Source organism: Arvicola amphibius, chromosome 7 (assembly GCF_903992535.2).
Source record: "Arvicola amphibius chromosome 7, mArvAmp1.2, whole genome shotgun sequence".
Lineage (NCBI taxonomy): Eukaryota > Metazoa > Chordata > Mammalia > Rodentia > Cricetidae > Arvicola > Arvicola amphibius.
In genome coordinates this window covers 15306097-15320906 of record NC_052053.1, presented here as the reverse complement: position 1 = coordinate 15320906, position 14810 = coordinate 15306097, and the positions used below count along the sequence as shown (strand labels likewise).

At 42.3% G+C, this 14810-nt stretch overlaps 1 protein-coding gene across 2 annotated transcripts in view; it reads left to right on the top strand.

The window, feature by feature from the left end:
• Positions 1-14810, top strand: part of Cers6 (ceramide synthase 6) — a 242405-nt gene that overhangs the window by 195692 nt on the left and 31903 nt on the right. For both annotated transcript variants that reach the window (XM_038338147.1, XM_038338146.1), the window contains exons 7-8: positions 4421-4549; positions 6893-6999. In XM_038338147.1, coding sequence (XP_038194075.1) covers positions 4421-4549; positions 6893-6999 — 236 coding nt within the window. The remainder of the gene's footprint in view (positions 1-4420; positions 4550-6892; positions 7000-14810) is intronic.

Below are 14810 nucleotides of genomic sequence, written 5' to 3'. Positions count from 1 at the left end.
TCCCTGGCTTGAAGGCCAACAGTGAATCCCGGTCTCTGAATTCCTCCTGCAGAAGATGTTCTGGAAAGCCTTGTCAGCCCAAAGCCTGATAGTCTTTGAGCCAAGCTAGTGTCTACAGACACACATTCATTTCCAGCTTAACACACGAGAGAACGGAAATTCTCCTCCCTGTGCTGATAAAATCCAAATTGGCAATTTGTTTCAAAACAGTTCTTTGGATCAAAGTCAGTGCCTGCTCAAAGAAATATGTGGAGTGGCAGGATGGGAGTCACACGGCTCGAGACTGCGTGGCTTTTCCAAGAGGGATTTGATATATGTCTAAGGCTTTCTGAAGCAGACATGTGAGACAAGACCATTATTCCTGCTTTTTCCTATCTGTGTAAATACGAATACAATGAAAATTGGTCCTCTGCTGTGGCTGCAACTGTGAGCCCCAGCAGTAATAAAACAAACTTTTTCTTTATGTGTGTGTGTGTGTGTGTGTGTGTGTGTGTGTGTGTTGGAACACAGGGATTTATAGTCAGAAATCATCTTTGCAAAGCAAATTTTATCTGAGAAGCAAGGCTTTTATTTTATATTTTATTGTTATATTGACGGGCATTGAATTGTTATTGACATTTTTATCAGATACGAATTAGGAAATTTAATGAGTAAGTGGCCCTAATCTTCCATAAGTGCCTTAATCAATTTACATGTATTCATTTTTTTAAAAATTAACTGGAGAAAACCTTTTTTTCTCTTTCAGTAAGCTGAGAGCAGCCATTCGGAGCTGAGCAGTGGGGAGGTTGTGAGTGGCTGGCTACTTGGATGTTCAAAGCTGCCTGTCAGGGATAGGCAGAGAGAAACTCACTGGACTCGGGAACCAAACACTGTGTGCTTTAATTCGGTCCTGTATAAGAAGCAGCGTAACATACCAGTTGATGGGTTAGCTCGCCTTTGCTTAAGCTGTTGTTTTGAAAGGCTGCGTCTGGTAATACACCATTCTCCCAGTGATGGTGGAGCAGATTGCATCTTCTGTTGGAAGACATCACCAGGGCAGTTAGTAATGTGTGCCCGAGACCTGTGGCATGGTCTGCCTTTAATAATGTTGAAAAGTCCTGGACACCGCAAAGAATGGCAGGGTTTCAGTAGCTTCGGAAGCAGCTTGGTGGTGCCTGCGTGCAATTACTCATCCAACCCACTGTGCTCATCCTTGCTCATCCATCCGAGAGTTAGGAAATAATGTAAAGCCTTGCTGTATCCAAGGAGGAAGAGTGGCTGTGGGTTAGCAGGTGGCATGAAAGTGTTCTGCTGTGGGCCATAGTATTAACGGAGACAAAAGACTATTCTCCTGCCACTGGTGGCCACTGCTGGGCCGTGCCACACACTTAGAGAGTGAGTTCCCTGAAAATAAATCCCTGTGTTTTAGTTATTAATTATCTGGCCTCATTGGGGGAACTGGCGCGTGGTGCAGATCTCTGTGGTCTGTCACTGTGTCTGGTTGTCTCCGCAAGGCACTTTCCTGGGAACCAAAGAAACTGGAGCGTCTTCACCAAAGTGACCGTCAAACTATTAAAGGTGTAGGGGGAGACTCTGCAGTGCGGAGGGTAGTGACATCAACAGCTACTGAACCATAAAGTAGAGGGGAGGTGGGGGCATTTGATGGGATTATGCGTGCTCTTACCTACATTACATATGCCAGAGTCGGTATACCATCTTAGTCGCTTTATAAGTTAGACAGGTCTGAAATTAGTAGATTAAAGACTATAAGGGCCACTCCCTGGAGCTACTATGCCTAGAGTTGTAGAATTGACAACAAAAACAGATCTGATCCAGCATCTTAACAGTGAAGTGAGGAAGCTGATGCCTTTTCCGAAAATTACAAAGCTTACTTGGAACCGAGATCGCAAGCTGCCTCTCGTACAGTATGTATTTCATAAGCGTCCTCTGAGCTAAGATTTGTGAGGTGTTCAGGAGGCATCCTGTTGTTGAATCCCCTGTCATAATCTCTTGAACTTTCATGTTAAAATAAAAATTGATTTAAACACAGGGGCCAGAAATGACTAAAAAAAAAGCAATTGTTTAATTGAGTTCAGCAAGAGACTAGCAGTTAGGAATAGGTATCTTCTGGGTTGTAGAAAAGGTGACTGTGGGACCAGGACAAGTAAGTAGAAAACCAGTGCCCGTGACCCTGGATGCAAAGTAATTAGAGAGGGGAAAGAACAAGGCGGCTCAGGAAGAGAAGATCTGAGGCTTCCATTTTCCGCGGGAGCAAAAGATAAGCTGAAATCAGCAGAGAACTGAGGGCCGCCTCTCGCCTCTGCATCGGAAAACGTCAGTGTAGCTTGACTGAACGATAGCCTGAGACCTGCTGCCCACACTCGTTCCCAGAGCAGGCTGGAGAATCATCCCTATCGAAGGCAGGAGGAGGTGAAGGCACGGCTAAAATGCACACAGCCTTGTTACCTTACAGCAAAGCATGAGAAGTTCCTAGGGACTCTGCAGCTACTCTAGTGCCACGAAGAAAGTCACCTTTGACGCCGCAGGAAGAGTTCAATCATTGACTTCGTAGCCTGCCATGAATCTCTCAGCACAGGTGCTGGCTACCTAGATTGTTTCATACCAGTGACTAAACAGTAGAGTGGTTACTTTCAAGTCACCAAATAAATTATTTTTAAAAACAGTGGTAGTTGGGGGCTGGAGAACAGGCTCAATGGTTAAGAAAACTAGCTTACTGCTAAGTTTGGTTCCCAGCACCCGTACCAGGCGGCTCACAAATGCCAACTTCAACTCCAAGAGGATCTAATGCCCTCTTCTGGCTCTGTAGGCACTGCACACATGGGCCATGTCTTTACATAACACACATGTAATATAAGACTAAAATAACTAAAAAAAAAATAATGGTAGTAGCAAAGAAAGAAAAACAGTAAAGGTAATATATATAGTTTCCACTATAGCCTCTGTTCCTCTCTATTTCTACTAGAAAACCCAGCGTGTAGGGCTCTTACTTTGGTACCCAGTGGGCATGCTCTAGGGGAAGTGTTACTAACAGTGAGAAGCAAAGTCCAAGAAATGCATTCAATAACAGAATCAGTCAGTACCTCTTCATCTTCCTACACTTCTAGAACAAAAATGCAGTATTGGCAGCTTATCAAACAAGGCAAATTTATTCCTTCCAGTTCTGGTGGCTTGTAAATCTGAACTCAAAGCACTAACAGACTTGGCATCCTGTGATGGCTCCTTTCCTGGTTCGTAGCCTCTAGCTATGTCCTCATACAATAGGTGGGGCAGTGTTGCTGTCTGGGCCTCTCATGCAGAGACTCAAATACTTGTCATGACCTTATCCCTTCCCACCCCCTTACATGTTCATCTTGGTCATTAGGATTTTAACATGAATTTTGGGCCAAAAGAGACGTAAGCATTTAGAACATTGCATCATTGTAAGTCTGAATATGTTGTTTATCAGGCGTCATGTAACTAACAGAGACTGTCCATCTTAGGAGTCAGGTCTCCATGTCTTCTTACTTTAACTGAATACTTCTTCAAATATACCACGTGCGTACAAATAATGATATTGTGTGTATCTGAGCTTGGTGGCACGGGCGTGTAATCTCAATTACCGAAGTAGCTAAGACAGAAGATCAAAAGGTCAAAGCCAGCCTGGGCAACTTAGTAAGAACAATCTTAAAATAAGAAGTGGACCGAGAGATGGAATATGGAATGTGTCTAGACTGTTTCCCTAGCACGTACAAAGCTCTGGATTCATTTCCCAATGTGTGTGCGTGTCTGTCTGTCTGTGTCTCTGCCTGCGTTTATGTCTGTGTGTCTTCCAAAACTGCAACCACTGAATATCAGAAAAATAGATCCATGCTGTTGTCCCATAGAGCTTCAGGGTTGTTTGTTTTCTGTTCCTGAAGCAAATCAATCTGTAAGAAAAAAGGGGTTGGTTTAGGTCATATTTTCAGACTAGTCAATGGGTGATCGGCATGTTGTTGTGGAGTCTATAGCAATGCAGCATATTGAGGAAGCCGTGTGTAGTGGTATAAGCCACTCACCTGGTGGCAGCCAGAAAACAAGAAAGACAGAATCTCCTGGCAGCACGTTGGGCAAGCATGGGCCTTTGCAGGGCACTTAAACATGTCAGAATGAAAACCAAGTCTAAATAGTGCTTTTCTTTGCTTGAAATCCTATGACGGTTTCTCCCATTGTGTTCTGACTCTCATTGCGGTGTTGATTTCCATTCTCCATGAACTAGTCACTTGTGTATCTCTCCCAATAGATGGGAAACTTCAAAAGGGCAGGAGTTGCATCTTACACTTGAATACCCCCCGCTACAGCTGTGGAGGTTTTCTGCCTATGTTGGCTTCGAAGATTAAATGGGTGAGTGGAAATACCATGATGTTGCTGAACACTGACTTTCTTTTGTTGTTCCTTCCTCAAGGACTTTGGCATTATGTTCCTGCACCACCTTGCAACTATTTTCTTGATAACCTTTTCATACGTCAACAACATGGCCCGAGTAGGGACCCTGGTTCTCTGTCTTCACGACTCAGCCGATGCTCTGCTAGAGGTAAAAAGTTTTCCTTTCGTCTTGAAAAAGACAAAATCCAGAACTCACCAGTCCAGCAGTCCTGTAGTGTGGTGGATGATGCTTTGAAACTGTTGGTTGCTTAGTGGGCTAAGCTGGCATGAAACTATATGTCCAGAGTGAGGCTGTTAGCATACTCAGCTAGTAGAAGCTGGACGCCTTGACCAGCCCACTTTTGGATGGTTGATTCTATATCAGAAAAAATCATTTTGTTAGTAGATTTTTTTCTCCTAAGAGTCACACTAATTTACCTGGAAACTTCATATAACCCAGTTTAATAGTTATGATAAAATTAAGCAGTTTGATTTTTGTTACCAGTATACATATTATCCTAGTGGTTTTAACGATGCAAAGGGTATATTAATCATAAATTTATACCAAAGATTTGTAAAGAATTTATCACTTTCAGAATTACGCTCAATAATGTTATGTGCATAAAATGAGTCTTTTCATTTTATGCTATATAGCTGGTCAAAATTAAATTTTAAAAGAGTACAGAGTTCATGTAGAGGTGACTCTTGGAATCATTTGGGGTTTTTTCCTACCAGGCCATGGTTCTATTGCTGCAAAGACAGAGGTCTCCTCAGTGATCCATTATTGCAATAGGAGGCACAAATGTAAACATTTAATCTTTCATAGAGACAGTGAATTAGAGTTTGAATTGAGAATAAAACCTCATCAAAAATCCTGGTCCCCTGAAGGTTTGAAACAAAGATAGGCCTTCTGAACTGCATAAGTCAGAAGATAGTTTATGGCCATAATTATTAAGTGACTCAAGCTAAACTTCATTCAGGGTGTTTTTTAAAGAAGTGGATGTAATAGGAGGGAAGCCTTTTGAAGTTCTATTATAATTTGTCCTGTGTGTGTTAGAAGTGGACGTTTATGCCTCAGGCTACATGTTGAACTCAGTCGTGGGCCTGCAGCCCATGTTAATTCCTGTGGAAATCTCCGGCGTGCACTTGGTCGCAGCTGTGAGAGAGGAGATACGGGCTGAGCTGTCTCCACCACTTTCGTCCAAAAAAAAAAAAAAAAAAAAAGATAGTTAATCCAAGAATCCAAGTATGGGGCATAAAAGCAAAAGGCTTTCATAACCTGGATTGTTTTTTTTAACATCATAGATAATGCTTGGAAATGTCCAGTTAATGAAATTGAAAAGGCGGGTTTACGGCGTACACGTCTCTGCCGAGTCGATGCCATTGCCTCTCTGTCACGGCTAAGTGGGTCAGTGTGAAGGGAAGATGACTTGTTGGTCATACCTAGCCAGAAGAGGGCCGAACGCACCTTTATTTTAGTGTAATTCGTGGCGTTATACTTCAAGTATTCATGAAATTAAAAGCTCCTAATTTTAACTTCCACTCGGGTGAGGGATATTTCCTCCTAAGACACATTTCTCTCATAGCTTTGTGCACTGCTTCGCACCATTAAATTGCTGCCTCTAAGGATGCTATCGGCACTCTCTCCAGTAATTAATTTTCCAAGTCATAGAGAAGAATGTTGTGTGTGCAGAAGAGATCCACTGTTTGTAACGGGGCTTAGGTGCGGTAGACTCTGCAGACCCGCAAGGAGTGAGGAAGAAAAAAGCCCACTTCCAGGCCCACCTGACCTTACTTAGACTCTTTTAAAAGTGGTGTATGGTTGCCTCCCTAGACTAATTTATATCATATGTATAAAATCACTAAAACTGCTGTCATCGGCCGTGGGAGTATTCCCTGCAGACATTGGAACATTAGTAAATTTTGTCTAGAAAATTGGTCTGTAATATGGTCAGAGATTCTACTGAAAGAGACTCACTGACCCAACAGTAGTGACGCTCTTCTCATCTCTGCGTTTGTTGGAATCAGCTGGGACCCCGCCTCCCCACAGCACTTCTGGGATGGGTAAAGTAAGCACAACCCTCAAAGCAGGCAGCAAGACAAATACGGAGAAGCCCTATAGGCTCTGTGCAGTCTCTGAAGACTTTCTGCATTGACCTGTTACGTGGTTTCTGTCTTGATATCTCTGGCTTGCTGACATCACATAGTGCAGAAGTTTCTTATTTGTCCTCTCTGTTTTCCTGAAATTTGCCATATAATTGAATTTTTAAGGTTACTAAATATTATTAAACCTGTGAAAGTCATAGTTCTACATATGGTTAATGCTGCATTTCACTCAACTTTTGAGTAATTTATAAATGCTGGTGTGGCGTGTGCTACTTTTAAGTAGCAGACATTTTTATGCATGTGGTAAGGTATACCTCATTGATATACCTCACTGTGGCCTCATGCATACTGAAGGAAACTTCTTTTGTCAGTTTAATTAAATAAGTTGCATTCCTTCCTCTTACAGGCTGCCAAAATGGCAAATTATGCCAAATTTCAGAAAATGTGTGATCTTCTGTTTGTCATGTTTGCCATGGTTTTTATCACCACACGGCTGGGCATATTTCCTCTCTGGTGAGTATGGCAATCTTCCTGATAAAGGCAACCCCTCCAAGGAAGCATGACAAACACCCTTCTCCTGGATTATATGCTGAAGTCCTTCATAAGACGTGTACAGCCCATAGAGGAGCACTGAAGAGGGGAAGCCGTTCTGTTGGGGCAGTGTTTGTTTTGCAAGCGTGAGGACCAGGTCTTGGCCCCCAGCACCCATGGTAACACCTGCTTATAATTCTAGTACTGAAGAGATGAAAGCAGAGGTATCCCTGGGGCTGCCAAGCCAGCCTAACTGATGAGTTCAGACCGTGTTGTCACCTTACATCGACCATCGATGGTAGATTCTTGTTTGTCCCTTCCATTTTTTTTTTTTTTTTTTTTGGTTTTTTTTTTCGAGACAGGGTTTCTCTGTGGCTTTGGAGCCTGTCCTGGAACTAGCTCTTGTAGACCAGGCTGGTCTCGAACTCACAGAGATCCTCCTGCCTCTGCCTCCCGAGTGCTGGGATTAAAGGCGTGCGCCACCACCGCCCGGCTTGTCCCTTCCATTTTGAAAGATCAATTTAAATGGGAAATCGGAGCGATGACAAGTGAATAAAGTAGGAAAATGAAGATGTAATACTTGAAGTTGCAATCACGTCCTCCAGGAGACTAACAACCAGAAAGCCGGGGCCTTCAGTGAGTTGGTCTATCCTTAGGAGTATAATTAATGAATATTTGACACAGATGCTCCTTTTCCAACACAAGGCAGACACATCTGTCTTCTCCTTGACACTTAGGCTAGTCATTTTCAAACAGCGTAATCTTAACTATGATGCGTCTGTAATTATTTCAGTGTTGGGGGAATCTTTCAAAGTTATTACCATCACTAGTCATAGGCATTTAAAGAAGAAATTCAAGCAACGTTTAAGGAGTGGTGCCTCAGAATGATGGGAAGCGTTCTCAGTTGAGTAAGAACCTGACTCTTGAAGAAACAGGCAGCACTCACATAAGGAAGAGTTAAGATAGAGGTACGCCTGCTTTCCTTCCCTCCAGTAAACATGTAAATGCTCTTGGGTTTAAGCACTGGTGAATTACCTAGAACATAGGTCCACAGAGCCAAGAAATCCCATCTCACAGTCAGTGAAGGTACTCAGTGGTACGCCGGCTACAGTGACCTGCTGGCTGCTTCAAAGAGTCTCTGTAACCTGGTATAAATGCTTTGCAAGTACTGGGGGGACAGAGGTTGCGGGGAAGGTTGCACCTGGGACCCAGGCTGCAGCCAAGATTCGGAAAAGCAACTTATGAAAACAGTTTTCTATTTCTTATAATAAAAGAAATAATCTTAAGTTCACTACCATGATGGTTGCACAGTTAGCGGAGAGAAATCTTTGCAGATACATCCAGGAAGTCAGGTTAGCCCCCTTGATGATCTGTGTTGCTCCTGATCAGCTGCCACGGTGGAATGGGCACCGTTGTTATTTGTGTTTTAAATGCTTGATATTGTGAAATTATTTTGAAACGCCTTTGGAATTAACACACGGTTTGGGGGAAGGACCTTGCAGGTTATCCACCGCAGACTCCCCAGTCCCTCTGCTTGCGATATACAGTCCATCTTCCAGGACAGGGATATTGCTTTTGGCATCCAGGGAAAATGACCTGCTTTATTCTGGAAGATGACTTCTGGGTCTTTATAACTTCAAAGGCACGGGCTTCTAAGCTGTATGTGGAATATGTTGTGCGAGCATTGCTTGCACGGGCTTCCGGGGCAGAGGACCAGTGGTTTCATCGGAGTCTCTGATATCTGTGACTCCTTCCTTTGCTCAGAGATGTGCCTTGTGGAAGACAGAGGAAGGGTGCTGGGCATTCCATCTCGAGTAGAAAGCTCTCCAGGTGTGCAGGTTTCTAGTGCATCTTCTACAGAAAGCGTCCACAATCCCTTCAGCTATTCCTAGGTGTTGCTTTCCTTCATTTCTTTCCCTGAATTCTTCTTGATGTGATCTTCCAACCTCATCACGAGAGATAACAGCACCTATTATTTGGTACCCACCCACCTCACGCTCTAGCATGAGCTTTAAGAGTGGCTTCTGCCTTGCCCAGTGGTGATCCGATATATGTGGGAGCTGTTTTATAACTCCCTGTCCTGAGGGCAAATCGCTTTATACATTTTACTTTTCGATGTGGTGAATCTGCATACTCGGTTACACAGCCTGCATTTGTTTCTCTCAGAGTTCGCCCTGCTCTTTTCAGATACCATGCTATAAACCATACAGTGCCTCCCCTTCCTCATATTTTTCTACAGTATACAAAAAGACTGCATTCAAAGCCCTGAGTGAATCGGGAGGACTCTATTGCTTTAGGCACCCTTCATGCATATAATGGCTAGGTTGTAGAGGACAGGAAAGGGGGAATGGCGATAACCCTCCTCTAATCCCAGCCTCTAGACCGACTAAGCTAGGACTACCCATGCTCAGAGCCAACCTAAACAACACCAACACTTGCTCTCAGAAGAGAAGAGACACAGAAGAGGAATAGGAATAAGCTAGGAACATAACTTAGTGGTAGAGTGTTGGCAGAGGCCCCAAAGTCAGTATGTGTGGCCCAAAGGTCAATACCCAGTCCTTAAACGAGAGGGTAAAGTGAAACTCCGAAGCTAGAATTTTAGAGGCCCTTCCAATCTCATATGTCTGCTGTTTGCCTTTTTTATTGTAATAGTGTAAGCTTTTAACTCAAAAGTCCTGCCATTTTTATTTACAGAGTATTTATTAGGCAATCAGGATGAGCAATATTCTGAACATTCAACCAGATATGGAGTTTTCCTCAGAACACTCCCAGTTAAATTCCTACAGATCCTGTCAGTATTCTGCTTTATAGTTTGAAAGAGGGCTACATTATGAGCTATTTTTTGAGCATTTAGGGAATATTATTAATATAAGCATTTCATATTTAAATCATCTTACTGCATATACTGAAGAGCTCTGTTGGCTAAATAATATATCAGACAGCATATATCAGAACAATAGATACCCAGTTTTCTTTTTAAAGAGGATAAGAGACAGTTTGTTTCTGAAGCCAAATGAGTTGCCATTGCTTGGGAACAGACCTGGGTTCTCCCTGAACCATGTTCTAACATGCTAAACATTTTATGAAAGTCTTCATTATAACAGAACAAGGAAAATTATAACATTGAGGCTTTGAAAATACATTAGTAGAAATATCTGGCAAGTAGGTTACACCAGGCGTCTGTGTTCCAGGCATCAGGTGACTAGCTGGCAGCTTCTTACCACGTGGTATTGAAAGAGTTTCAGATACTGAAGGTCTCTGCTAGCTAAATATTATAGTGCCCCAGGGTATGTCATACTGCTAGGATTCCTCTGATCCTCACGCGTCTGTCCAGAATCCTTCCGAAGCACCGCGATATGATCTTCATAGGAATCTTATATTTTTCTAGTAGCCAGATTCAGAAGTGGTATCCATTAAAATAGCTTATTCATTTAACTCAGCATATTTGAAATAAATTATTCCATAACTCAATATGTTAAATTTTGTATTATTTTACCCTATGTCTTTGGCAGCTAACGGCTCACCTTGCCATTTGTTTTAAGTTTGGTTGCACTCAGAGTGTGCGCACGCAATGTGCCCCTAGCATGCTGGGTAGGGTGAGTGGTCCAAAGTCTCTTACAAAGTCATGTAAAGACCCCTTATTGTGGGTCTCTGTGTTGCAAGAAGAAGCTTCTCTGATGAGGGTTGAGCAGTGCACTGACCTTTGGGTATAAATACATCACTAGAAGTCACTTTATTGCTGTTTCTTTAGCCGAATAATAGGAGTATGTTTTCCCTACGGTACACAGTTTATCCAGTCCCAGGTTCTTGGCTACTTTAGCAGTGCTCCATCTCACAGAGTGTGGGCCTTAAATCCTGCTTTAAGAATGTGATTGGCTACTCCTAAAACCAGTTTGTGTCACTATGGCACCACTATACGATGAACTTCTTGTAGACAATAGGCAGACAGATTTTCTTAATCCATTTTAACCTTGATTTTTGATTGGAATGTTGATGTCATCGCTATTTAGAGTTACTATTGAAAGGTGTGTGTAGATTAGCCATCTTGATGTTCTTTACTGGATTGTCTTCTTAGTTGTGGTTTGTTTTTCATGAAATTGTAGCTTCATTCATTTTCTTAGAGTCTCTTGACTATGCTTGTCTTTCTCTTTAGTTTGGCTTCCAGTGTTCTGTTTAGTGGTTTCTTATTGGATATGCAGCACCATTTTATGTTGACTGTAGCAATATATGAAGCTTCTACCCTCTCCACCACCTTTATGAAGATTAGTTATCTATTATTATTTATTATTATTATTATTATTATTATTGTCACTCTGAAAGGAATAAAGTGTTGCCCTACTGTGGCTTTGATTTCATTCCACATCTTCTATTTACTTTTAATTGGATTGTTTTTCTATCGTTGTGGGAGTTGGTTATGTTCTACCGGCCACACCGTTTCCTCACGGGCTCTTGCTTTTACTATGATTGTCTATCATGTCATGTCAGTGAAACAAAATATTCCTTGTCACTGTCTTCATTTCTTGCCCTTGACTGGCTTGACTCCATTTCTGCCTCTAGGAGTCTTTCCGTTTTATCCAAACTCACTCATCTGTCTCCATGGGAGGCCTCTTTAGCCTAATGAGCCAAGAACTGTGGATGCATTTAGGCTACCCTATCCCCCTCTCTCAAAACTGAGCTACTGCCCAAGGAAGTGGTGATGATTTCTGTTCAAGGGCTGTCTGGGCCACATTCCAGCCCCACCCCACACAGGTCAGGAGAAGAGCTCTCTCCACATGGTGCCTTCCTGATGACATCATTGTCTGGGGTTGTTTTTAGTGTGGATAGCCCCTTGTTTTGTCGTTCCCTGAGCATGACTCACTCCTCAAAATGAAACTTTTATAGCCACTGTGCTCAGCCCGTGGCCCTGCCTACCTGCAGTCTGTTTTGGAGAGAGGATCTTAAAGTTGCGTGTTCCTCCTCTTGACTGGTTCCGCAGAGCGCACGGTCCCACTCCAACAACCCATGGCAAGACTTTCATTTTTCCCAATCTGTGGGATGGAGAGATGAGAAAAATCCAATTTAACAAGAGTCTGTAACTGTCAGTAATTTAGCCACTGTGTAGATAATTCCAATAAAAGGAGACCCTCTAAAAGGAGTGCACAGCAGTGTTAACTGCCCGGGTTTTCTGTGCTTCAGTCCAGGTCCTAACCCCGACTCCTGTTCTCCACCACAGGTCAACAAATATCTCACACAATCAACAAAAGGAAAAACACCATGCTCCTCCTTTCTAGTGTAATCAAGATAAATATTGTAAATTCTTTCTGTCCTCTCTTTCAAGCTTGTCATGTCTGATTCTGAACTTGATGTGTCAACTCGAAGTTATGTTAGCTCTTCAGAATGTGGGTTCCTGTACTATTTAAGTTAGCAATGCATTGATATTTCAATGTAATCACTTTGGGGATGACAGCAAAGGATCACACTGAAATGATCATGTTAATGCACTCATGGGTTTCTTCAACTGTGTGATCATGTGCTCTACCAATGCACCATCTTGTGATTTTGCAAACGTAACACCCTGGAGTTGTGAGTTCATAATATGAGCATCCTGGAAACTGGAATAATTGGCTTTTGTTTTCTATTGTCAGTAATAACTTTTCTCTGTAATGGTTTCGTGGTTATGCCTAAGCATAAGAGTAGGAAAGCTGTACCAAGTGTTTTATTGCTTCACTGGTTTTATCCAATCATTTATGGAATGCCTCAGGACTGATCATGTACTCTTTGCTTTCTGATATATTCACGTATAATTTGATTCTTCACTCATCAAATAGCATCTACAAATTTAGGAACCCCCCCCCCCAATATTGCTACAGTTAGAAAGACTTCCATATTTGTACCTCTTCCGAGTGCATGCTTATGACCTAATAATCATAAGCTTTGGAAGATTTGGCACTGCAATCAGTATTGCAACACCTGAAGGATACATACTGAATACTTGCTGCACTATTCCCACCAAACCAGCAATTACCAGTGGCCCAGATACAAAGTTTATTATGATAGATAGACCATCATCCAAGACAAATATTTGTTTAATAGCTCCTCTTTCATTTAAAGTTTAGTAAGGAGCCAGGCGGTGGTGGCGCACGCCTTTAATCCCAGCACTCGGGAGGCAGAGGCAGGCGGATCTCTGTGAGTTCGAGGCCAGCCTGGTCTACAAGAGTTAGTTCCAGGACAGGCTCCAAAGCCACAGAGAAACTCTGTCTCGAAAAACCAGAAAAAAAAAAAAATAAAGTTTAGTAAGTTACATCTGCTTGGTTTCCCTTGACTCAAAAATGAGTGTATTTTACCCTTTGCAGTTGGACGCTCACTGAATTGATTTTTTTTTTCAGACCAAATCCACCCATCATTGGAAGCAATGACCCTTTTCATTGATTCCCCCTTTTTTTCCTGTACTCCATTCTTGCTTAGCCCCTCAAGTTCCTACAATTTCCCATGTTTTATGAAACTGTAATTTCAATTTGGCATGGAGTACGTTGTGCTCAGCCTCATGACAGCACCTATCACAATGCCTGGCTCAAAATGACACTAATTCCAAATGATTTCACGTCTTTTTGCTTTGTTGATCTCCCTAAATCTTTTTGGAATTCATTGAGTACAATTTCTCCCTGCTTATACAGAGAAACTTAAATTCTTTCATTAGTCATTGACCCAAGCTCTCTCACTCTGGTCTCCTAATATCAGTTCAACCAACCCTTACTATCTTTCATTTTTTCTTTCTCCAATAGAATGCTGTCTTCTTTAAGGCCACCAATGAAGACATACCTTTGAGTAGTTTTTAAGTAAACTGTCATTTAAAATGGGTTTCCTGTTATTATGACGCCCCTGTGAAACCATATTGTAAATATATCACCACCCATGAATTAGAATCTGGTAAAGACAAAAGGGGGTTGCTGAAGGACTCTGAAAGAGAAGTCACATGGTACAGCTAAGGAAACTATTGGTTTCCGTTGTATTCCTCACCCTGTGTGTTTGAAGACCAGGCATATACCTTCTCCAGTAATGCGGTGTCTATCATACCAGAAAAGCAAAGGAGTGAGAAAAATATTGTTTGTGTTGGTACTTTATAAGGGTATCATCTAAATAGTGTCTTCAAATGCTATTACTATTAAAATGAAAAGTCCCATTATTGCCAAGTTGATATATTTTAAATAGTGTTTGAATTCATATCTAATGAACCGTAAGTCACTTTGCAATAAACTTCTGAAACCCATTCTCCAGTCCTGATACCCACACTGTCTTGTGTGAGTCATATCTTCTCTCAGAACTCGGGGAACATGTAGTGTTGAGCATGAACCCCTCTGTGTCATTCTCCCAGATCCCCAGTGACGAACTCAAAGACACCTGTGTTCACAGACCCCTCACAATCAGCAGCTGTGTGTTAGGCCGCTTCTTTCCTCGAGAAGGCTCCAATTCATGTTCGTTATCCAGCCAAGGACAGGCATGCACTGTCATCAGGAACCCCACGAGACCCGAGTGGGTGTTCTTTTCTGTGCACATCCCTAGTATCAAACCCTTAGTTCTGGGAAAATCACATCATCCTGCACCTTGAGGGTAACCGCAGCAGAACCGTTGGCCTTCACACACTGCTACTTCCTGTTGGGGTTTCACCAGCTCCTTTCACAAGCCCTGAAACTCATCCAGATGCCTAGTGGTACCTAAGCCTTTTCTCTGATTCCTCTCTGAAAATATAGCTTTCAAAGTAACATGGCTTACATGCTTTTCTGAGGAGCTGATAAGAAACAGATTAGTCTCCGTTC